Source organism: Scyliorhinus torazame, chromosome 12, assembly GCF_047496885.1.
Source record: "Scyliorhinus torazame isolate Kashiwa2021f chromosome 12, sScyTor2.1, whole genome shotgun sequence".
Classification (NCBI taxonomy): Eukaryota; Metazoa; Chordata; class Chondrichthyes; order Carcharhiniformes; family Scyliorhinidae; genus Scyliorhinus; species Scyliorhinus torazame.
In genome coordinates, this window is record NC_092718.1 from 33682683 (window position 1) to 33708267 (window position 25585).

The 25585-nt window shown below is 50.8% G+C and overlaps 1 protein-coding gene across 1 annotated transcript in view; it reads right to left on the reverse strand.

The window, feature by feature from the left end:
• gnb5b (guanine nucleotide binding protein (G protein), beta 5b) overlaps positions 1 to 25585 on the reverse strand; it is a 138916-nt gene that overhangs the window by 75898 nt on the left and 37433 nt on the right. Inside the window, exons 3-5 of the mRNA XM_072470644.1 lie at positions 23044 to 23085; positions 21996 to 22072; positions 11690 to 11822 (exon numbers count right to left, since the gene is read on the reverse strand). Coding sequence (XP_072326745.1) covers positions 11690 to 11822; positions 21996 to 22072; positions 23044 to 23085 — 252 coding nt within the window. The remainder of the gene's footprint in view (positions 1 to 11689; positions 11823 to 21995; positions 22073 to 23043; positions 23086 to 25585) is intronic.

Genomic DNA, 25585 nt, shown 5'->3' on the forward strand with positions numbered 1-25585 from the left:
ATTCACCAAGGAGAGGGACATGACGGATGTTGAGGCTAAGGATGGATGTTTAAATGCTCTAGGTCAAGTCGGCATAAGGAAGAGGGAAGTTTTGGGTATTCTAAAAGGCATTAAGGTGGACAAGTCCCCAGGTCCGGATGGGATATATCCCAGGTTACTGAGGGAAGCGAGGGAAGAAATAGCTGGGGCCTTAACAGATATCTTTGCAGTATCCTTGAGCACGGGTGAGGTCCTGGAGGACTGGAGAATTGCTAATGTTGTCCCTTTGTTTAAGAAGGGTAGCAGGGATAATCCAGGGAATTATAGACCTGTGAGCTTGACGTCAGTGGTAGGCAAACTGTTGGAGAAGATACTGAGGGATAGGATCTATTCACATTTGGAAGAAAATAAACTTATCAGTGATAGGCAGCATGGTTTTGTGCAGGGAAGGTCATGTCTTACAAACCTAATAGAATTCTTTGAGGAAGTGACGTTAATTGATGAGGGAAGGGCTGTAGATGTCATATACATGGACTTCAGTAAGACGTTTGATAAAGTTTCCCATGGCAGGTGGATGGAAAAAGTGAAGTCGTGTGGGGTTCAGGGTGTACTAGCTAGATGGATAAAGAACTGGCTGGGCAACAGGAGACAGAGAGTAGTGGTGGAAGGGAGTGTCTCAAAACGGAGAAAGGTGACTAGTGGTGTTCCACAGGGATCTGTGCTCGGACCACTGTTGTTTGTGATATACATAAATGATCTGGACGAAGGTATAGGTGGCCTGACTAGCAAGTTTGCAGATGATACTAAGATTGGTGGAGTTGCAGATAGCGAAGAGGACTGTCAGAGAATACAGCAAAATATAAACAGATTGGAGAGTTGGGCAGAGAAATGGCAGATGGAGTTCCATCCAGGCAAATGCGAGGGGATGAATTTTGGAAGATCTAATTCAAGAGCGGACTATACGTCAATGGAAGAGTCTTGGGGAAAATTGACGTACAGAGAGATCTGGGAGTTCAGGTCCATTGTACCCTGAAGGTGGCAACGCAGGTCGATAGAGTGGTCAAGAAGGCATACAGCATGCTTGCCTTCATCGGACGGGGTATTGAGTCGGAAGGTCATGTTACAGTTGTATAGTACTTTGGTTAGGCCACATTTGGAATACTGCGTGCAGTTCTGGTCGCCACATTACCAGAAGGATGTGGATGCTTTAGAGAAGGTGCAGAGGAGGTTCACCAGGATGTTGCCTGGTATGGAGGGTGCTAGCTATGAAGAAAGGTTGAGTAGATTAGGATTGTTTTCGTTGGAAAGACGGAGGTTGTGGGGGGACCTGATTGAGGTCTACAAAATTATGAGAGGTATGGACAGGGTGGATAGCAACAAGCTTTTTCCAAGAGTGGGGGTGTCAATTACAAGGGGTCACGATTTTAAGGTGAGAGGGGGAAAGTTTAAGGGAGATGTGCATGGGAAGTTTTTTACGCAGAGGGTGGTGGGTGCCTGGAACGCTTTGCCAGTGGAGCTGGTAGAGGCGGGCACAATAGCATCATTTAAGATGCATCTAGACAGATATATGAACCGACGGGGAACAGAGGGAAGTAGATCCTTGGAAAATAGAGACAGGTTTAGATAAAGGATCTGGATCGGCGCAGGCTGGGAGGGCCGAAGGGCCTGTTCCTGTGCTGTAATTTTCTTTGTTCTTTGTTCTCAATTTTCTTTTTTAATTCCATGTTGGCACGCTGACGTTTTGAGTGTAGATGCAACAGAAGTAGAAAACGGGCAAGGCTCACGTCAGTGTGTTCACAGTGAAGCCAGGATATGCTGCCAATGTAAAAGAACAAAGACAAAAGAAAAGTACAGCACAGGAACGGGCCCTTCGGCCGTCCAAGCCTGCGGCGACCATGTTGCCCGTCTAAACTAAAATCTTCTACACTTCCGGGGTCCGTATCCCTCTATTCATGTATTTGTCAAGATGCCCCTTAAATGTCACTATCGTCCCTGCTTCCACCAACTCCTCCGGCAGCGAGTTCCAGGCACCCACTACCCTCTGTGTAAAACATTTGCCTCGTACATCTCCTCTAAACCTTGCCCCTCGCACCTTAAACCTATGCCCCTAGTAATTGACCCCTCTACCCTGGGAAAAAGCCTTTGACTATCCACCCTGTTTATGCCCCTCATAATTTTAGAGACCCCTATCTGGTCACCCCTCAACCTCCGTCGTTCCAGGGAGAACAAACCAAGTTATTCAATCTCTCCTCATAGCTAATGCCAGCCAAACCAGACAACATCCTGGTAAATGTCTTCTGCACCCTCTCTAAAGCCCCCACATCCTTCTGGCAGTGTGGCGACCAGAATTGAACACTATACTCCAAGTGTGGCCTAACTAAAGTTCTATACAGCTGCAACATGACTTGCCAATTTTTATACTCAATGCCCCAGCCAATGAAGGCAAGCATGCCGTATGCCTTCTTGACTACCTTCTCCACCTGTGTTGCCCCTTTCAGTGACCTGTGGACCTGTACACCTAGATCTCTCTGATTGTCAATACTCCTGAGGGTTCTACCATTCACTGTATATTCCCTACCTGTATTAGACCTTCCAAAATGTATTATCCCACATTTGTCCGGATTAAACTCCAACTGCCATCTATCCGCCCAAGTCTCCAAACGATCTAAATCCTGCTGTATCCTCTGACAGTCCTCATCGCTATCCGAAATCCACCAACCTTTGTGTCGTTTGCAAACTTTCTAATCAGACCAATTACACTTTCCTCCAAATCATTTATATATACTACAAACAGCAAAGGTCCCAGCACTGACCCCTGTGGAACACCACTAGGCATAGGCCCTCCAATCAGAAAAGCACCCTTCCATTGCTACTCTCTGCCTTCTATAACCTAGCCAGTTCTGTATCCATCTTGCCAGCTCACCTCTGATCCCGTGTGACTTCACCTTTTGTACCAGTATGCCATGGGGGACCTTGTCAAAGGCCTTACTGAAGTCCATATAGACACCATCCACTGCCCTACCTGCATCAATTATTTTTGTGACCTCCTCGAAAAACTCTATCAAGTTAGTGAGGCACGACCTCCCCTTCACAAAACCATGCTGCCTCTCGCTAATACATCCACTTGCTTCCAAATGGGAGTAGGTCCTGTCTCGAAGAATTCTCTCCAGTAATTTCCCTACCACTGATGTAAGGCTCACCGGCCTGTAATTCCCTGGATTATCCTTGCTACCCTTCTTAAACAAAGGAACAACATTGGCTATTCTCCAGTCCTCCGGGACATCACCTGAAAACAGTGAGGATCCAAAGACTTCTGTCAAGGCCTCGGCAATTTCTTCTCTTGCCTCCTTAAGTATTCTGGGGTAGATCCCATCAGGCCCTGGGGACTTATCTCCCTTAATATTTTTCAAGACGCCCAACACCTCGTCTTTTTGGATCTCAATGTGACCCAGGCTATCTACACACCCTTCTCCAGACTCAACATCCACCAATTCCTTCTCTTTGGTGAATACTGATGCAAAGTATTCATTTAGTACCTCGCCCATTTCCTCCGGCTCCACATATAGATTCCCTCCTCTGTCCTTCAATGGGCCAACCCTTTCCCTGGCTACCCTCTTGCTTTTTATGTACGTGTAAAAAGCCTTGGGAATTTCCTTAACCCTATTTGCCAATGACTTTTCATGACCCCTTTTAGCCCTCCTGACTCCTTGCTTAAGTTCCTTCCTACTTTCTTTATATTCCACAAAGGCTTTGCTGTTCCCAGCCTTCTAGCCCTGACAAATGCCTCCTTTTTCTTTTTGACGAGGCCTACAATATCTCATTATCCAAGGTTCCCGAAATTTGCCATATTTATCCTTCTTCCTCACAAGAACATGCCGGTCCTGAATTCCTTTTAACTGACATTTGAAAGCCTCCCACATGTCAGATGTTGATTTACCCTCAAACATCCGCCCCCAATCTAGGTTCTTCAGTTCCCGCCTAATATTGTTATAATTAGCCTTCCCCCAATTTAGCACATTCACCCTAGGACCACTCTTATCCTCATCCACCAGCACTTTAAAACTTACTGAATTGTGGTCACTGTTCCCGAAATGCTCCCCTACTGAAACCTCTACCATCTGGCTGGGCTCATTCCCCAATACCAGGTCCTGTACAGCCCCATCCCTAGTTGGACTTTCGGATTTCGGCAGCAGCGGTGCGCAGGGGCCTTCTTGGAGGTGAGTAGTGAATTTAAAAGCACTTACCTTTGCAGGAGCAGCCCTTTGGATTTCGGCGGCAGCGGTGCGCAGGGGCCTTCTTGGAGGTGAGTAGTGAATTTAAAAGCACTTACCTTTGCAGGAGCAGCCCTTTGGATTTCGGCGGCAGCGGTGCGCAGGGGCCTTCTGGGAGGTGAGTAGTTAGTTTAAAAGCACTTACCTTTGCAGGAGCAGCCCTTTGGATTTCGGCGGCAGCGGTGCGCAGGGGCCTTCTTGGAGGTGAGTAGTGAATTTAAAAGCACTTACCTTTGCAGGAGCAGCCCTTTGGATTTCGGCGGCAGCGGTGCGCAGGGGCCTTCTTGGAGGTGAGTAGTGAATTTAAAAGCACTTACCTTTGCAGGAGCAGCCCTTTGGATTTCGGCGGCAGCGGTGCGCAGGGGCCTTCTGGGAGGTGAGTAGTTAGTTTAAAAGCACTTACCTTTGCAGGAGCAGCCCTTTGGATTTCGGCGGGAACCGGAAGTTCGACCTCTGGCAAGTGCCCCCCCCCCCCCCCAATAAATTCTGGTGGAGAGGAAACCCGAGACACTACACGTGTAGTGTCTCCCACCCGCCCTCCTCCTCTAACCTAATAATAAGACCCATTGGTGTAAGGTAAGTGCCATATTATATTATTATATTATTAGCATTGTGCAGGTCAAGGATTGGAGGTGGAGGAGCAGTCTCTGTCAGCGAGGGAACCTGAGAACATCTCAGAAGGTAAGCAAGTGATTTTTACTTTTATACCTGTTTTTCAAATTGTGTGTGTCGGGGGGAAACTGAAGTGACATCACAGAAAAGCTGTGACCTGAGTGGCTGGTTGGGATTCTAACCTAAATTGTTTTGAGTATTTGGGATCTAATTAAACATAATAACTTAATTATAATTTAGAGGATATCTAAGCCAGAGATCGGAGAATATTACAGTTAGCTATCGCATTTCTATTAGAAATCTAGTGCTAGGAAACAGATAGTTGACAGTAACTTTGAAATTTAAAAAAAGTATTAAAAAAAAAAAAGACAAATTTTAATTTTAATTAATTGACGCAATGTCAGTTAGAGGGGTGCTGTGCTCTGACTGTGAGATGTGGCAGGTCCGGGAGGCTTCCAGTGTCCCGGATGGCTTCATCTGCAGAAAGTGCACCCAACTGCAGCTCCTCACAGACCGCATGGTTCGGTTGGAGCAGCAATTGGATGCACTTAGGAGCATGCAGGTGGCGGAAAGCGTCATAGATCGCAGTTATGTAAGTGTGGTCACACCCAAGGTGCAGGCAGAGAAATGGGTGACCACCAGAAAGGGCAGGCAGTCAGTGCAGGAATCCCCTGTGGTTGTCCCCCTCTCGAACAGATATACCCCTTTGGATACTGTCGGGGGGGATAGCCTATCAGGGGAAAACAGCAGCAGCCAGAGCAGTGGCACCACGGCTGGCTCTGATGTTCAGAAGGGAGGGTCAAAGCGCAGAAGAGTAATAGTTATAGGGGACTCTATAGTCAGGGGCACAGATAGGCGCTTCTGTGGACGTGAAAGAGACTCCAGGATGGTATGTTGCCTCCCTGGTGCCAGGGTCCAGGATGTCTCCGAACGGGTAGAGGGAATCCTGAAGGGGGAGGGCAAACAGGCAGAGGTCGTTGTACATATTGGTACTAACGACATAGGCAGGAAGGGGCATGAGGTCCTGCAGCAGGAGTTCAGGGAGCTAGGCAGAAAGTTAAAAGACAGGACCTCGAGGGTTGTAATCTCGGGATTACTCCCTGTGCCACGTGCCAGTGAGGCTAGAAATAGGAAGATAGAGCAGACAAACACGTGGCTAAACAGCTGGTGTAGGAGGGAGGGTTTCTGTTATCTGGACCACTGGGAGCTCTTCCGGGGCAGGTGTGACCTGTATAAGATGGACGGGTTGCATCTAAACCGGAGAGGCATAAATATCCTGGCCGCGAGGTTTGCTAGTGTCACACGGGAGGGTTTAAACTAGTATGGCAGGGGGGTGGGCACGGGAGCAATAGGTCAGAAGGTGAGAGCATTGAGGGAGAACTAGGGAATAGGGACAGTGTGGCTCTGAGGCAGCGCAGACGGGGAGAAGTTGCTGAACACAGCGGGTCTGGTGGCCTGAAGTGCATATGTTTTAATGCAAGGAGCATTACGGGTAAGGCAGATGAACTTAGAGCTTGGATTACTACTTGGAACTATGATGTTGTTGCCATTACAGAGACCTGGTTGAGGGAAGGGCAGGATTGGCAGCTAAACGTTCCAGGATTTAGATGTTTCAGGCGGGATAGAGGGGGATGTAAAAGGGGAGGCGGAGTTGCGCTACTTGTTCAGGAGAGTATCACAGCTATACAGCGAGAGGACACCTCAGAGGGCAGTGAGGCTATATGGGTAGAGATCAGGAATAAGAAGGGTGCAGTCACAATGTTGGGGGTATACTACAGGCCTCCCAACAGCCAGCGGGAGATAGAGGAGCAGATAGGTAGACAGATTTTGGAAAAGAGTAAAAACAACAGGGTTGTGGTGATGGGAGACTTCAACTTCCCCAATATTGACTGGGACTCACTTAGTGCCAGGGGCTTAGACGGGGCAGAGTTTGTAAGGAGCATCCAGGAGGGCTTCTTAAAACAATATGTAAACAGTCCAACTAGGGAAGGGGCGGTACTGGACCTGGTATTGGGGAATGAGCCCGGCCAGGTGGTAGATGTTTCAGTAGGGGAGCATTTCGGTAACAGTGACCACAATTCAGTAAGTTTTAAAGTACTGGTGGACAAGGATAAGAGTGGTCCGAGGATGAATGTGCTAAATTGGGGGAAGGCTAATTATAACAATATTAGGCGGGAACTGAAGAACATAGATTGGGGGCGGATGTTTGAGGGCAAATCAACATCTGACATGTGGGAGGCTTTCAAGTGTCAGTTGAAAGGAATACAGGACAGGCATGTTCCTGTGAGGAAGAAAGATAAATACGGCAATTTTCGGGAACCTTGAATGACGAGTGATATTGTAGGCCTCGTCAAAAAGAAAAAGGAGGCATTTGTCAGGGCTAAAAGGCTGGGAACAGACGAAGCCTGTGTGGCATATAAGGAAAGTAGGAAGGAACTTAAGCAAGGAGTCAGGAGGGCTAGAAGGGGTCATGAAAAGGCATTGGCAAATAGGGTTAAGGAAAATCCCAAGGCTTTTTACACTTACATAAAAAGTAAGAGGGTAGCCAGGGAAAGGGTTGGCCCACTGAAGGATAGGCAAGGGAATCTATGTGTGGAGCCAGAGGAAATGGGCGAGGTACTAAATGAATACTTTGCATCAGTATTCACCAAAGAGAAGGAATTGGTAGATGTTGAGTCTGGAGAAGGGGGTGTAGATAGCCTGGGTCACATTGTGATCCAAAAAGACGAGGTGTTGGGTGTCTTAAAAAATATTAAGGTAGATAAGTCCCCAGGGCCGGATGGGATCTACCCCAGAATACTGAAGGAGGCTGGAGAGGAAATTGCTGAGGCCTTGACAGAAATCTTTGGATCCTCGCTGTCTTCAGGGGATGTCCCGGAGGACTGGAGAATAGCCAATGTTGTTCCTCTGTTTAAGAAGGGTGGCAGGGATAATCCCGGGAACTACAGGCCGGTGAGCCTTACTTCAGTGGTAGGGAAATTACTGGAGAGAATTCTTCGAGACAGGATCTACTCCCATTTGGAAGCAAATGGACGTATTAGTGAGAGGCAGCACGGTTTTGTGAAGGGGAGGTCGTGTCTCACTAACTTGATAGAGTTTTTCGAGGAGGTCACTAAGATGATTGATGCAGGTAGGGCAGTAGATGTTGTCTATATGGACTTCAGTAAGGCCTTTGACAAGGTCCCTCATGGTAGACTAGTACAAAAGGTGAAGTCACACGGGATCAGGGGTGAACTGGCAAGGTGGATACAGAACTGGCTAGGCCATAGAAGGCAGAGGGTAGCAATGGAGGGATGCTTTTCTAATTGGAGGGCTGTGACCAGTGGTGTTCCACAGGGATCAGTGCTGGGACCTTTGCTCTTTGTAGTATATATAAATGATTTGGAGGAAAATGTAACTGGTCTGATTAGTAAGTTTGCAGACGACACAAAGGTTGGTGGAATTGCGGATAGCGATGAGGACTGTCTGAGGATACAGCAGGATTTAGATTGTCTGGAGACTTGGGCGGAGAGATGGCAGATGGAGTTTAACCTGGACAAATGTGAGGTAATGCATTTTGGAAGGGCTAATGCAGGTAGGGAATATACAGTGAATGGTAGAACCCTCAAGAGTATTGAAAGTCAAAGAGATCTAGGAGTACAGGTCCACAGATCACTGAAAGGGGCTACACAGGTGGAGAAGGTAGTCAAGAAGGCATACGGCATGCTTGCCTTCATTGGCCGGGGCATTGAGTATAAGAATTGGCAAGTCATGTTGCAGCTGTATAGAACCTTAGTTAGGCCACACTTGGAGTATAGTGTTCAATTCTGGTCGCCACACTACCAGAAGGATGTGGAGGCTTTAGAGAGGGTGCAGAAGAGATTTACCAGAATGTTGCCTGGTATGGAGGGCATAAGCTATGAGGAGCGATTGAATAAACTCGGTTTGTTCTCACTGGAACGAAGGAGGTTGAGGGGCGACCTGATAGAGGTATACAAAATTATGAGGGGCATAGACAGAGTGGATAGTCAGAGGCTTTTCCCCAGGGTAGAGGGGTCAATTACTAGGGGGCATAGGTTTAAGGTGAGAGGGGCAAGGTTTAGAGTAGATGTACGAGGCAAGTTTTTTACGCAGAGGGTAGTGGGTGCCTGGAACTCACTACCGGAGGAGGTAGTGGAGGCAGGGACGATAGGGACATTTAAGGGGCATCTTGACAAATATATGAATAGGATGGGAATAGAAGGATACGGACCCAGGAAGTGTAGAAGATTGTAGTTTAGTCGGGCAGTATGGTCGGCACGGGCTTGGAGGGCCGAAGGGCCTGTTCCTGTGCTGTACATTTCTTTGTTCTTTGTTCTTTGTTCTGGACTATCTACATATTGTTTTAAGAAGCACTCCTCCACGCTCCTTACAAACTCTGCCCCGTCCAAGCCCCTAGCACAAAGGTGGCGAACTGGCTTGTGTGTGAAAGCAGTTGGTATGATGTTCCACACAAGTTATGTTTATTAAAATAGAAATCAGCTCTGCCCATGCTATCAATTCCATTCTCACTGTTGCCTCCACTGTGATGACTGAAAACTGCAGTTTTGAACCACTTGTCAGAAGGGACCACACCAGCTCTGACGTCACTGCAGCAACATACCTGGAGATCCCTTGACAACAAAGCTATCTTTTAATGAGGAGATTTATGTATCTGCAATGCTACTCAATCTATCCAACCCAGAACAGGTAGCGCTACCTACAGGTTCACAGAGATTGTTTAAATTCATCATTTTTTTCTTACTTTTCCTTGCTGCCTCTTTCATCCCTCTCCCTTAATTAAATCCTTCTTTCCCACTCTTTGTTTTTCTTTCTGTCCCTTATTCACGCTGCGTTCCTCTGCTTCTTTCTCAATCCTGATATCCTGATGGTTAAGGAGCTTGACTGTTGGTTCTTTCATTCACCAATGTGTTGTTAGCAGTTTGCATTTCCAGCAACTTGTAGGGAAAATTCTTTGAGCTGAACAGTGAGGGTAAAATTCTAACTAATAGGACATGTGGTAAGATGCCCCACTTCTGCAAATTCTGGGCCAATAAACAGACATGAACTGGCAAGAGGGAATTGGAATGACGTTTGAGAACAGTGGGTGACCCTTCACTTCCCATGGGTGGGATTCTCCCTTCCCAGCGGGGCGGGGGGTCCCGGCGGGACGGAGTGTCGTGAACCACTCCGGTGTCAAGCCGCCCCAAAGGTACGGAATCCTCCGCACCTTCAGGGGCGAGGCCCGTCCCGGAGTAGTTGGCGCCCCGCCGGCATGGAAGCCTTTGGCGCCGCGCCAGCCGGGGCCGAAGGGACTCCACCGGCCGACGCGGGTCCGCGCATGCGCAGGAGCGTCAGCGGCTGCTGACATCATCCCCGCGCATGCGCAGGGGGGTTCACCTAAGCGTCGGCCATCGCGGAGGCTTTCACGGCCGGCGCGTAGGAATAGAGTGCCCCCACGGCACAGGCCCGTCCGCGGATCGGTGGGACCCGATCGCGGGCCAGGCCTCTGTGGGGGCACCCCCCCGGGGCCAGATCCCCCCACGCCCCCCCCAGGACCCCGGAGCCCGCCCGCGCTGCCAGGTCCCGCCGGTAAGGGACCAACTTCAATTTACGCCGGAGGGACCTGCATAGAACGAGCAGGACTTCGGCCCATCGCGGGTCGGAGAATCGCCAGGGGGGCCCGCCGACCGCCGCAGCGCAATTCCCGCCCTGCCGAATTTCCGGCAGGTGGGACGGAGAATCCCGCCCCATGTGAGGACAATGGTGAGAATCTATTTTAAAAAAACAAAGACTGTCGGGAAGTGTAGTGAGAAGAATTGGATACCTCAAAGTAATTTTTTTCTGCTAAAGCTTCAAATGAGTTGATTGGTGTGAAAATTGCAATCGAGGCTTGAGCCGTGCCAGTCAAGTCTGAATTATCCAGTAATTCAAATGAAGTGACTTTGAATTATCAGGAACATGTTGAGTTTGTACAATGCATTGCAAAAATCCATTTCTCAGGACTGTGTTTAATTCTGGTCAACACAAGGAGCTGCAGAGCAGAACAAGGCCAATCCCACTTATACTATAGAGGGGGGTTGTGGTGAGCCCAGAGGATTGAGGAAGGACCTCGGTGAGTTATGCAAGATATTCAATTAAATGGTGCAAATAAGGTAACCCTTGAATATTGCTTCAACACAGTGTAATTTAAATGAGTAAGCAGTTTGAAACAATAACAGCGTGCATTTAAATAGCACCTTTAAGTAGTCCAAGTTGGTAGTGCTCCTTCTGCCGAATCAGAGGGGCCTGGATCCAAGTCCCGCTCCAGACTTGTTGGCTGTGGAAGACGTGCTCACTCAGCTCAAAGCAGGCTATTGTATTAATCAGCCTGCAAATACTCCACATCCATTCTCCAAGGGAGACACAAACATGCACGCACGCACACACACAGAAAGTGTTTAAACATCCTAAAGTGTTTCACATGAGTGTTACTAAATAAAAATTGAGCCGCAAAAGGAGGTATTTAGGACTACAGAGAGGCAGAAGTATGAAGATGTTTGAAACGAGGGTGCGTTCTATTATTATTCTTTCGTAGGAAGTGTGGTGTTGCTGACATGTCCAGGGTTTGTTGTCTGTCCCTAACTTCCCTCGAGTAAGCTGCATTTTTCTGTTGTTCCAGTCCACCTGGTGCAAGGAGTTGCATTTTATAAGGGCAAAGCCACAACACTAGAAGAATGGGCCCAAAAGTATTTTCTTGAACGTGGCTTTTATGTCCTGATCACCTTCCCCTCATGGTTGGAGATGGGAGTAAACCACATTTGGAAAATGCTGTAACACATTAGCCTTACCTGCATATCAGAATTGGTGAAGCTACAGGCAGACAAGTAATTTGTGTGCATCGCAACAGACTTCTTCTTGGCTGCCATGCTCTCGTTTTTGTCAAAGGTCAGAGGGTACACGGAGCACTTGTTGTCCAGGCCGCTAGAAAAAGTTAAAGAATTGCCCAGGATTACTGAATGTGATACTGCAAAGACTTCTTAATGTTCTCTAGGGTCTTCGCAATGACAACACGGACTGAGGCCATTCAACCCATGAGACCCTTCTCACGCCAGCAGCAGCGAGATGTGGCCCTTAAGTAGGCTTAAAGGCTTCAATAGACGCCAGGGCGGGAAGGCTTTCCCGCTCCAGAGGTAATCGGGTCGTGTGGAGGGGAGACATTAAGTATGGAAAATTAGAGTACCATCATCACCAGACTGAACTGAGACAGGTCCCAGCAACCAGTGGTGGGAGACAGAGTCAAGGGTGCCCAGACTTGTTAACCGAGGCTTGGAATATAAGAACAAGGAGGTTACGATGGAGCTATATAAAACACTCGGTAGGCCACAGCTAGAGTACTGTGTGCAGTTCTGGTCGCCACACTACAGGAAGGATGTGATTGCACTAGAGAGGTTGCAGAGGAGATTCACCAGGATATTGCCTGGACTGGAGTGTTTCAGCGATGAAGAGAGGCTGGTTAGGCTGGGATTGTTCTCCTTGGAGTAGAGGAGGCTGGGGGTGTGGGCTGATTCAAGTGTAGAAAATTATGGGGGCCACAGATAGGGGTAGATAGGAAGGAACTTTTCCCCTTAGTAGTGGGGTCAATAACCAGGGAACACACATTTAAGAGGTAGGAAATTGGATTTGGATTGGATTTGTTTACTGTCACGTGTACCGAGGTACAGTGAAAAGTATTTTTCTGTGAGCAGTTCAACAGATCATGAAGTACATGAAAAGAAAAGGAAATAAATGAAAATACATAACAGGGCAACACAAGGTATACAATGTCACTACATAAACATCCGCATCGGGTGAAGCATACAGGGGTGTAACGTTAATGAGGTCAGTCCATAAGGGGGTCGTTTAGGACCCTCCCCACCCGACCCTCTCAACCCGACCCTCCCCACCCGACCCTCCCCTCCCTCCCCACCCAACCCTCCCCACCCGACTCTCCCCACCCGACTCTCCCCACCCGACCCTACCCACCCGACTCTCCCCACCCGACCCTACCCACCCGACTCTCCCCACCCGACCTTCTCCACCCGACCCTCCCCACCCGACCCTCCCCACCTGACTCTCCCCACCCGACCCTCCCTACCCGACCCTCCCCACCCGACCCGACCCTCCCTCCCCACCCGACCCTCCCCACCCGACCCTCCCCACCCGACCCTCCCCACCCGACCTTCTCCACCCGACCCTCCCCACCCGACCCTCCCCTCCCGACCCTCCCCACCCGACCCTCCCCTCCCGACCCTCCCCACCCGACCCTCCCCACCGTGGCAGATTGAACCCCCAATGCCATAACCTTTACCTCCAGTCTGTGCCCCCACCATCACTTCTCAGAGGGCACAGCCTGGCCATGGTTTCCCATCTACATAATGTGCTTTCAGCAACTAGAGTGTTAATAGCCAGGGGACATAAATCCCTGCAATCCTGCAGGAATTTACCCCAAGCTCAATCAGTCTTTTTGCCAAATCCTTAAATGTTAAACAGCCTCTAAACAGAGATGAGTAACTGAGCGGTGACCACTCAGAGTAGAACCTTTATCATTATTATGTTCAGAGATGTGAATCATCCAAAAAGACGAGGTGTTGGGCGTCTTGAAAAATATTAAGGTAGATAAGTCCCCAGGGCCTGATGGGATCCATCACAGAATACTGAAGGAGGCAAGAGAGGAAATTGCTGAGGCCTTGACAGAAATCTTTGGATCCTCACTACCTTCAGGTGATGTCCCGGAGGACTGGAGAATAGCCAATGTTGTTCCTTTGTTTAAGAAGGGTAGCAAGGATAATCCAGGGAATTACAGGCCGGTGTGCCTTACGTCAATGGTAGGAAAATTACTGGAGAGTATTCTTCGAGACAGGATCTACTCCCATTTGGAAGCAAATGGACGTATTAGTGAGAGGCAGCATGGTAGGCACGGACTTGGAGGGCTGAAGGGCCTGGTCCTGTGCTGTAGTTTTCTTTGTTCTTTTGTAATCCCGCACCATGGGGTGAATGTAGAGGGCCAGGTTTAACTGGGTCAAACGGGGGTGAAGTTCGGAGTATTGTACCCAGCTCGCCTGTGGGTGATTTTCCAAAAGCGTGAGTATTATTTCAGCACACCAGAAGAAGCAATGAAGTTTCTGAGGGACAATGGACCGGAAGGAGAGTGAGGACCAAACATGGGAATGTGGTGGGTTTTAGAGAGGCTGGAGTTTCCCAAGGTAGCAGAGGATCAGGTTCAGGGATTGGGGGCCCCAATTGGGTTGAGGGATGTAATGAACTATATGGGGGCGATGCAGGCAGGGCCGGTCCCAGGGCCGGATGGGTTTCCAGTGGAGTTTTGTAAAAGGTTTGAGGCGCATGGCGCCGAGGTCCCAGATTCGATCCCAGCTCTGGGTCACTGTCCGTGTGGAGTTTGCACATTCTTCCCGTGTTTGTGTGGGTTTCGTCCCCACAACCCAAAGATATGCAGGGTAGGTGGGTTGGCCACGCTAAATTGCCCTTTAATTGGAAAAAAATTAATTGGGTATTCTAAATTTATTTTTTAAAAGTTTGGGGCAGACCTGGGGCCACTGCTGGTGGGGGCGTATAATGAAGCAAGGGAGAGGAGGGAACACCCCCTACATTGTCGCAGGCTTCCATCTCCCTGATACTAAAAATGGCCAAAGATCCAGAGCAGTGTTGGCCGTACCGCTCAATATCGTTATTGAATGTAGATGCCAAGGTGTTGGCCTCGCAAATAGAGGACTGCGTCCCGGGGGTGATAAGCGAGGATCAAACAGGGTTTATGGAGGGAAGGCAGTTGACGGCAAACGTGGGGAGGCCGCTCAATGTAATCGTGATGCCTTCGTAGGGGCAGGAGGTAGAGGTAGTGATGGCAATGGACCCAGAGAAGGCATTCGATCAGGTGGAGTGGGAGTACCTGCTAGAGGTGTTGGGATGGTTGGGGTTCGGACAGGGGTTTGTGGACTGGGTCCGGCTGCTGTACAAAGCACAGGTCACATGTGTGCGGACAAACCGGGTGAGTTCGGGGTATTTTGGGCTGCATCGAGGGACAAGGCAGGGTGCCCGCTCTCCCCGTTGCTTTCTGCCTTGTCGATAGAGCCATTGGAAATAGTGCTTAGGGCTTCCAAGGGCTGGAGAGGGATTGAGCAGTGGGGTGTTGAGCGCAGGGACTCATTGTATGTGGATGACCTGTTGTTACATATCACAGACCCAGACCCATTGGGCAGTATCAGGGACGTTATGGGCATTTTGGAGGAGTTTGGCCAGTTCTCCGGGCACAGGTTGAATATGGAAAGAGCGAGGTGTTCCCGATTGAGATGAGAGGGCAGGAGGGATGCTTAGGGGACTTGCAGTTCAGGGTGGTGGGGGCGAGCTTTAGATACTTTAGCATCCAGGTGACGTGGGGCTGGGCACAGCTGCATAGGTTGAACCTTGCTCAGCTGGTGAAGCAGATATCAGGAGGTGGGAAGTGCTGCCACTGTCGCTGGCGGGGTGGGTACATACAGTAAAAATGACGGCGTTGCCAAGGTTTCTGTTCGTGGTCCAGAATCTCCCAATTTTCATCCGAAAATCGCTCTTCAAGAAAATTACTGCAGGACTTCCGGTGGAGTCATGAGCGGAGCGGTCGCAACAAAAAGGCTCCCGCAGGTCCACGAAGTCGGGGCTTTTTCAGGGGTCTCCGTAAAAAAAAAAAAAGAAAGTCCCACAAAATCGGGAGCAGGAGAACTGGGCCCTCGGGAGCGGAGCGATCTGGCGGCTGCGGCACCCCGCCCCCCACGCACGGCAGCAGAGCGCAGGACAGGACAAGTGGCGGCCCGGACCGAAGCGGCGGCCAGGACCGAAGCGGCGGCCAGGACCGAAGCGGGGCCCGAACCTGTAGGGAGGAAGGAACGGAGGAGCGACCGACGACACCAACCCCCCCCCACAGCAGGTAAGCACAGGGTATGACGAGCGGCGGCCTGGAACCAAGCAGCGGGGACCGACCGACCGACCTCCCCCACCCCCGGCGGCAACCACCACGAGGCAGGAACAAAGAGGGACTCCCGACCAGAAGCCACTCTCTCTCTCTCTCGACCCTGGGTGAGTGAGGGAAAAAAAGAAAGGAAAAAATAACTTTTGCCACTTTTTTCTTTCTCACCCAAAACATGTCCTCCTGAAAAGAATTTTATAAAAGAGGAAAAATAAACTGGTAAAGGAGAGAAGGGAGAGGAAAAGAAAAAGGGAAGAAACAAACAAACAAACAAAAAAAAGGAAGGGGGAAAGAAAGGGGGGGGGGGAGAAAGGAAAAAAAAGAAAGGGGGGGTGGAGGAGGGGGAGACGCCAGAAGGGAGCCAAAGCAGAGGGAGAAGGGGCACCAAAGGCAGACGGGGCAATAGGCGAGCCAGTTCAGATGAGCTAATCAGCGCACGAAGCAGCAGAACGGAAGTATCGCCGCATCAAAAAGAGCTGGGCAGACAGGTGCATTCTCCCCCGGGGCCAGGGGGGAGCTGGAACTGGAAGGCAGCCTTTGCCGAGGCGCTGAGGGAACATCAGCAGGTAAACAAGGCAGAGGCTTGGGCAGACATAGAAGCCGCAGTGTAGGCAGCAATGGCCAAGGCCCTGGCGGAGGTGCAGCAGGCCCTGGGCAGAGCAGAGGAGAAATTGGACGCCCAAGGGGAGAAGCTGGAAGCCCAAGAGGCGACCATCAAGGAGCTGGAGAAAGCAGCGACTGACGTGAGCGACTGGATCACGGCCCTGGAGAGGGAGGTGGCGAGACTGGGCACAACACAGGGGAGCCTGAAGGGCAGAGTGGACAACCAGGAAAACTGCTCGAGAAGGCAAAATGTCAGGATAGTGGGCCTACCAGAGGGGATCGAGGGTAGAAACCCCACGACATACGTGGCTGAGATGCTGGGCAACTTAGTGGGGAAGAAACCCTTTCCCAGCCCACCAGAAATGGACAGAGTACACCGGTCGCTGCGCCCGAAGCCCAAAGCAGGGGAACACCTGAGAGCAGTTATAGCTAAACTGCACCGGTACCAAGACAGGGAAACAATCCTGCGCTGGGCCAGGAAAAACAGAACCTGCAAATGGGAAGGACACTCCATTAGAATTTACGCGGACATTGGGGCAGACCTAGCCAGGAGACGGCCGAGTTCAATAGAGCGAAAGCAGGTCTTCACAAGAGCAACGTGCATTTTGGTATGCTGTACCCAGCAAAACTCTGGGTCACATACCAAGAAAGAGAATACTTCTTTACCGCCCCCGCCGAAGCAAACAAGTTTGTCGAGGCACACAGGCTGGAAAACCAGCAGTGAGGGTAGAAATGAGGGGCCCCTGGCAAGGGGCGACAACACGCCGACGGGGGGAGGGGAGGGGTGAGGCACCGCCAGGCCCCCCTGCCCCCACCACGGCGAGAGCACCCTGAACAAAGAGCAAACCACTGCCCGAGGGACCGCTTCAGGTGGGAGGCCAGGCCCCAGCACGAGGGAACGAGAGTAGTGGAGAAGGGAGAGCAAGCATGAGGAGTGCAGGGTAGGATAGGGGAAGAGCGGGCAGAAAACCGTAGAGGCCGGGCAGGGGAGAAGCGAGACAGTAACTCCCGAGAGGGGGGCCACCATACTAGCGGGAAAGCTAGTGCCGGGGGCATGCAACAAAGCAGGGCCGCAGCGCGCCCTCAACAAGGGGGAAGGTGCCAGGTAGGGGGTAGGGGGGACCACTCAACAGAGGCGGGAGAGCAAACGGGGACAGGAACAGGGGAAAGAGGGACAAAGGAGGGGTATACAGGAGAGGGGGGGAAAGGGAGAGACGGGGGGGGGGACACAGGGAGGAAGAGACCGGGGAGGAGGGACACAGGGAAGGAGGGACAAACAAGGCTAGAAAAGGAATAGGGCTACAAAGTGCCTCAACCAAGGGCTCGAAACAAGGAATCGCTGCAAACACCCATCCCCAGTACGGTCTCTGGGCGAAGGGAGACCCCAGAGTGCAGGGGACTACCCGCATGGCGGATGCACAGTGGGTGGCCATGTCGGGTGCCCCCGGGACAAAGGGAAACCCCGGAGCGCAGGGACCCGACCGCATGGAGAGAGCAGTGACAGCGGCCATCCTGGACGGCCCCCTAACAAAGGGAAACCCCAGAGGGCAGGGACGCGTCCACCAGGTAAGTATGGTTAATCCCACAGGAGCGAGGGGCAGAAGCCCCCCACCAGGATAATCACCTGGAACGTAAGGGGACTTAACAGCCCAGTGAAGAGATCCAGAGTCCTCACCCACCTAAGAAATATGAAGGCCGACATAGTCTTCCCCCAAGAGACACACCTGAGAGAGCAGGACCGACTGCGGGTAAGAAAGGGCTGGGTGGGACAAACCTACCATTCCTGCTATGGGACAAGGGCCAGGGGGGTGGCGATACTGATAGGCAAGAGGATGATGTTTAGGGCGACAAAGACGGTTACGGACCCGGAGGGACGGTACGTCATGGTCAGCGGGGCCCTGGATGGGGCACCGGTAGTACTGGTTAACGTGTACGCACCCAACTGGGACGACACGAGCTTCATCAAGAAGCCCATAGCAGAAATCCCTGACATAGCGACGCATCGACTAATCATGGGGGGGGGACTTCAACTGTGTACAGGATCCAAAGACAGACAGATCAAACCCCAAAACGGGGAAAACCTCAAGCATGGCAAGGGAACTCAGTCACTTTATGGAGCAGATGGGAGCGGTGGACCCTGGAGGTTCACCCACCCGGGGGAGAAGGAATTCTCCTTCTTCTCTCCAGTACACAACGTATACACCAGAATTGACTTCTTTGTGGTGGGGGAAACGGTGCTTCCGGGGATAGACAAAGTGGAATACTCCGCAATTGTGATATCAGACCACGTTCCACACTACATGGACGTGAGGCTGGAGACAGGCAGGGCCCAACGCCCCACATGGAGGTTGGACGTTGCCCTACTAGCTGACAAGGCCTTCAACGAAAGGATATCGCGGGCCATAGCAGAGTACACAGAGAACAACCAGAACGGGGAGGTCTCACCGTTCTGGGAAGCGCTAAAGACCGTACTAAGAGAGGAAATCATCGCTTTCAATGCGCGAAGAGATAGGGAGGAAAGGGCGGCTCCATACTGGAGGTAGACCGTAAATACTCCGAGGCGCCGACCCTAGAGCTCCTGACAGAGAGGAAAGAGCTACAAAGGAACTTTGACCTGCTCTCCGCCAGGAAAGCAGTGCACCAACTCCGCCAGGCACGTGGGACCCTATACGAACACGGAGACAAAGCCAGCCGCCTGTTGGCACACCAGCTGAGAAAGCAGGCAGCCACCAGAGAAATTGCACAAATCAGGGATACCAGAGACACGTTAAAAACAGAACTAGAAAAGATCCTCAAAACCTTCAAGGTCTTCCACCAAGGGCTTTACCCCTCAGAGCCCCCAATGGGGGAGTCCGGGATGAAACGGTTCCTTGATGGACTGGACATTCCAGTCGTGGGGGAGGGCAGAAAACGGGGCTTGGAAGCACCACTAGCACTGGGAGAGATCAAGGACAGCATTAGCTCCATGCAGGCGGGGAATGCGCCGGGACCAGACGGGTTCCCGGCGAACTTCTACAAAAACTTTGCGACAGCACTGGCCGCGCACCTGCGGGAGATGTTCACAGACTCGGTAGCGAGGGGCACACTGCCGCCCACACTAGCACAGGCCTCAATCTTGCTGATACCTAAGAAAGACAAAGACCCAACGGAATGTGGGTCATACAGACCCATCTCACTGCTGAACGCGGATGCCAAAATACTGGCCAAAATCCTAGCCAAAAGGTTAGAAGACTGTGTACCTGAGGTGGTCGCAGAGGATCAGACAGGTTTTGTCAAAGGTAGACAGCTTACCTCGAACTTCAGGCGCCTACTGAACGTGATAATGACCCTTTTCCGGGGAGAGAACACCAGAGGTGATCGTCTCCCTGGACGCAGAAAAGGCCTTCGACAGAGTCGAATGGAAATACCTCATAGAGGTGCTGGAGCGATTCGGGCTTGGACAGGGTTCACCTCCTGGATAAAGCTCCTATACAACGCTCCCATGGCGAGCGTACAGACCAACAATACCAACTCCCGATACTTCCAGCTGCACAGGGGCACCAGATAAGGATGTCCACTGTCCCCGCTGCTGTTCGCTCTAACGATCGAACCACTAGCAATCGCGCTCAGAGCAGCAAAAAGCTGGAGGGGGATCCGAAGGGGAGGCAGAGAGCACAGAGTCTCGCTCTATGCAGATGACCTGCTCCTCTACATTTCGGACCCACAGAGCAGCATGGACGGAATCATCGCGCTCCTGAAAGGGTTTGGCGCCTTCTCGGGCTACAAACTCAACATGAGCAAAAGGGGGGGGTGGGCAGGGAAATGAGAGGCGGAAGGAAGGCACGGGATACAATAACGAACGGGGCATTTCCAGGAGCAGGGAACGAGGAGAATAAAGACAAAAGACAGGAGGAACGGCAGAAGCGGAGGTAAGTGCGAGACGGCAGCGAGATCCGTCCAGGAGAAGCAAGCGACAACATCAACACCAAACCCATTTGATTATTGCCCACTGTATATACGGCACCCAAATGTATATTTACCTCCCCAGTCTCCACCCCCACCCCCCTCCCCCTCCCCTCCACCAACAGTCGCCCACTTATGTGTTGTAAATAATTTTGCCAGGTGTACAGAGTTGCTGCTGTTGAGCTGGTGCACAATACCCTACCAGTTATTCTATTTTATTTTTTATTGTATTTTTTTTAATTATTTACTATTTTCTTTTCTTTGGTATGTTTGGGTGTGCCCTTCTCTTCTATATATGTATATATATATATATATATGTCTCTTATCCTGTGTACATAACGGTAAATATACTTTGTTCAAAAACCCAATAAAAAACATTTATAAAAAAAAAAGAAAATTAGGGCACTGATCTCGGAATTTGTGTGGGTGGGGAAGGCCCCGCGCGTTAGGAGGGTTTTTCTAGAGCGTGGGGCGAGGAGGGGGTGCGGGCTGGTGCTGCCGAACATGTTGAACTGCTACTGGGCAGTGAATATTGCTATTGTCAGGAAATGGGTCGTGGGGAGCCTGGGGTCAGATGGAGGCGGGTCATGACGAGGAAAGGTTTGAGGGCTTCGTTACCAGAGCCTCTGCTGTTCTCGCCGGCCAGGTACTCCGTGAGCCCAGTGGTGGTGTCGGCTCTAAGGGTGTGGGGGCAGTGGAGGTAGCACTTGGGGCTGGGGGGGTGCCTCGGTGTGGGCACCGATCTGGTCAGAGGAGGAAAATTTGTGAAGTTGGAGGACCTGGAGGAAGAGTACGAGTTGTTCAGAGGGAATGGTTTTAGGTACCTGCAGGTCCGGGATTTTGTAAAGAGAGAGCAGCCGTCCTATACTGGGCTGCTGTCCCTGGGGTTGCAGGACAAGGTGTTAATGAGAGACGAGATAGGGGAGGAGAAGGTGCCCGAGGTCTACAAGGAGTTGATGGATTGGGTGAGGGTCCTGATGGGGGATATAAAACGCAAGTGGGAGGAGGAGCTAGGAGGGGTGGTGGGGGCCGAGACTTGGGCAGAGACCTTGTGGAGGGGGAATGTACCCTTGTCGTGTGCAAGGTTCAGCCTCGTCCAGTTTAAGGTAATACATAGGGCGCATATGACGGTAGCGAGGACGAGTATGTTCTTTGCGGGGGTAGAGGATAGATGTGGGCAGTGCACAGGGAGGCCCGCAAATCACGTCCACATGTTCTGGATGTGTCCAAGTCTGAAGGGGATCTGGCAGGGATTTGCAGATGTAATGTCCGAGGTGCTGGGTGTGGAGGTGATCCCAAGTCCAGAGGTGGCAATATTTGGGGTGTCGGAAGATCTGGGAGTTCAGGGGTGAGAGAGGCCGATGTCTTGGCCTCTGCCTCCCTGGTAGCTCGGTGGAGGGACTCGGAGTAAGAGGTTAAAATCGGGATGGTGGGATAGGAGAAGCGGGTGGTATTAGGGGAGGCGGATTGGGTGTTGGATGTTTTTATGTTGTTTGGTTGTTCTTCCGCTTATGTTTGTTTACATGAAAATACCTCAAATAAAATATTTTTAAAAATGAAAGAGTAAAATGTAAATAAAGCATGACATATAACGGCAATGTAACTATACTCACCCACATGCGATCGCGCAGCCTGATGGGGCATAGGCACAGGCCATCACCCAGGTACAGGGCATGGTCACTGCGTGTTCCTAGAAATGCACAGATACTAATCAGTCAACCAACCAACACAAAGTAGGATCAGTCAAAATGAACCTCAAATCTTGCATTCCACACATTGAAGGAAGGAACCTTGTTATGTGCTGTGGGTTCAGGATTTTGGATTCACTTCAAACTTCCACTTATACCAACAGCTGGAACATCGCAGGGAGACAATTATTAAAGGTTAACCTGCAGTTGGTACGATGACAGAGTGATCTACTCTTCCTGAGTCTGTCCTCCAGTGTAAACAGGGTAACTTCGAGAAGCAGCAGGGTAATGAAGGCGAGTGCTGAGCCCAGACACGGAACCACATCTCAGCCTAAACATCACCCAAAATGCTCCAGAGTCCAGTTGCACATCTTTCAAAATGCACCCAAAGCAATGCATTACTGTGTGGGTGTGAGGGGTGTGCATGAGGGCAGTGTGCTTCTGTCTATGAGGGAGCTTGTATCTGTGATGTGCGTGCAGTGTCTGTGTCAATGTGTCTGTCTGTGTGCATGCGCAGGTGCGTGCAGTGTCTATATGCGTGCAGTGTCTGTGTGTGAGCGCATGTGCGTACGTGCGGTGTGTACACATGCAGAACCTGTGCATGGAGTTTGCACGCGCAGTGTGCCCACACGCAGTACATGTGCGCAGTGTCTGCCTGTGTGTGTCTGTATGTTTGTGTGTGTAGTGTCGGTGTGTGTGAGGTAGCGCGTGTGCCTGTGGTGTGTGCATGGGGTGTTTGTGCCTGTGTGAAGTGTGCATCCGCCCCGTTTCTCCTGACACTGAACCCAACTATGACGAGCCCTGCTACCATTCCAGTAGAGATCAGCCAATGGAACTGGAGATCTGTTGGATGCCGTGGTTGAGTTAAAATCAGGACGTTTTTCGTGTCTGCTGACTTGCTTAAATCACAGGTGGTAACATTGTACAATTGGAGGAATATGCAGGCAATATATTAATGTGATTCGAAACTTACCTTGTTGGTAGTGAAAGCATCCCACACAATAACCTTTCCATCCTGAAACAAGGGAAAGATCAGTCAGCAAACGCAGAGCTCTCATACCATTTACACTGAGCACGATTTACGAGGGAACGCAACCCTATTCACTGAACAATTATATCGCAGTGCGATCACAGAAACTTCCTGCTTCTGCAGATAGCACTAAAAACAATATTTTAATTCAAACTTTCAACATTTTTACAACAAATAAACAAACCACCCCCCCCCCCCCCCCCCCCGGTCCCTTGACGGCAACCAGATCCTCCCCAAAGTGTAAGATAAATAAAGCAAATTATACCTTCTCCAACACCAGGAACTCCATTAGATCCCCCAGCCACACCGAGGCACGGTTGGGGGGGGGGGGGGGGCAGTTCAGGAGGAGGAGAGGAGAGCTGACCTCCACCCTAACAGGACCCGCCTGCGAGCGATCAACGAGGTGAGGGCTAAGACATCTGCCCCCACGCCCATCTGCAACTCTGGCAAGCCTGACACCCTGAATATGGCCTCCGGGGGGGACCCGGTTCCAGATCCATGTGTAGAATCTCAGACAAGGTTCTGAAAAACGACCCCCAAAATTTCTCCCAACTTCGGGCAGGACCAGAACGTAAGGACATGATTGGCTGGGCCCCTCGCACACAGCAGCTATCCTCCGTCCCCTCAAACAACCAGCTCATCCTTGCCTTTGTTAAGTGTGTCCTGTGCACTACTTATAATTGAATCAACCCCAGCCTCGTGCACGAGGTTGAGGCATTGACCCTTCGCAGCACTTCGCACCGTAATCCCTCCTCCAATACCACCCCCAACTCTTCCTCCCACCTGACCTTAATCCCTTCCATGGGCAGTTTATCCTCCTCCACTAGGTTGCTTTGAGTTATTTTTTCCTCCTGAACATTTGGAACACACAATCCTGACACGTATACATCATCCTCACACAGAGGAACAAAACAAAGCTTCTGAGCAGTCCTGATAAATTGCCCAGTTACACGGCAAAAGACAATTTTATGCAAAATGTTGTGTGAACAAAGCTCATAAAAATGAACTGGTTCCTACATTTTCAAGAAGTGTATCCATCAGAATGTCCCTCCAACAGGCAGGGAAGGTTAAAGAAATGTGCGCAGCAACCCTTTCTGGCTACGGGGGAAAGTTTGAGGGGAACATCCTATGGGTTGCGTCCTTACTGCTCTCACTGGAGTGCAGCTAGGGGCTGTGAGAGAGTCCCAGCACACTGCTGTTATATCCAATGACCCACTTCTGTTGCAATTGATGCAAGCTTCACTGTGAACAGGCTTATCTGTCAAAATAAATCCATGTGGGATCTTATCCAGGATAGCAGGACTGCAAACAATACGTCACCAATCTGTCGCTGGTGATGGATCCCACGCAGGTAAAACAATGAAGGAAATATCAACCTGTTCCCCGCACGAGAGTTAATTGGAATTGACCGTACATTCCCACGACACAAACATTTTCAATGGATGTTTCGTTGAAAGATGTCTTTTCCCATTAAACAAAAGAAATAACAGCCCTGAGAATACTACCAGAGGAAACTAGTGTGAGCTTGTAAGAAATTCCACTCGCTCGTTTTCTAGTGGTGTGCATCCATTCCAGGGTCACCGAGAATCCATAGCATATACTGACCCAGAACCTCCGATCTCCGGCCGGGGTTGTACCCCAGAAGATCCTCTCGACTACCCTCCCAATCTGTTGACCCCCGAATCCCTGGTAATGTCCCCACGCCCTCACCTGCCTGTGACAATGGGAGGAAGGAGAGGGCACCTCATATTCATGCAGGCCTGTCAATGGACAGATTGCTCTAAAGGCCATGGCTGCTTGATTTCACAAATCGTTGCCCTACATTGGCTGAAATTCCAAAATTCAGGTACAGGGGTGCTCTGGAGGCAGGGCCCACAAATTGTAGTCAGGATCTGGTTGTGTGGCGCCGGGGGGGCAGGCAGACCACCTTTGAGCTCCCCAAGAACAGCGTGGGCCACTGCTGCCCCAAACTCCTCTACCCTCACACCCGTGTTCAGACCCTCTCCCATCAGCAGATCCACATTCCCAGGGCTGGTGCAGCCTCAGGTGCAACGTGTCTCCAGGATGAACGATAATGCTGGTGAATAAACCTCTGGGCGCTTGATTCTAACCACTGATGACCTAGATTCTAGCCCACGGATACAAGAGAGCACCTCTGTTTTATTTTTCCATTCTCTGAATGGAGGCGTTGCTGGCAAACCTGAGATTCTTTACCCGTCTCCAACTGTCCTGAGGTAATGGCGATGGGCTTTTTCTTGAACGGCTGCAGTCCTTGACTTTTAATCTCTCCAGGGAGTCAAGGGAAATGGGGAGAGGGCAGAAGCTGAAGTCAATGATCAGCCATTGTCGTATTGCGTGGTGTAGCAGGCTCGATTGATCCCCAGGCCCGCTCATGCTCATATTCCTGACGTTCTTGCGTTCACCACTTTTTTGCCAGGGCAAAACCCTGGAACTACTGATCCAGCAGCACTGTGGGAGCACCCTC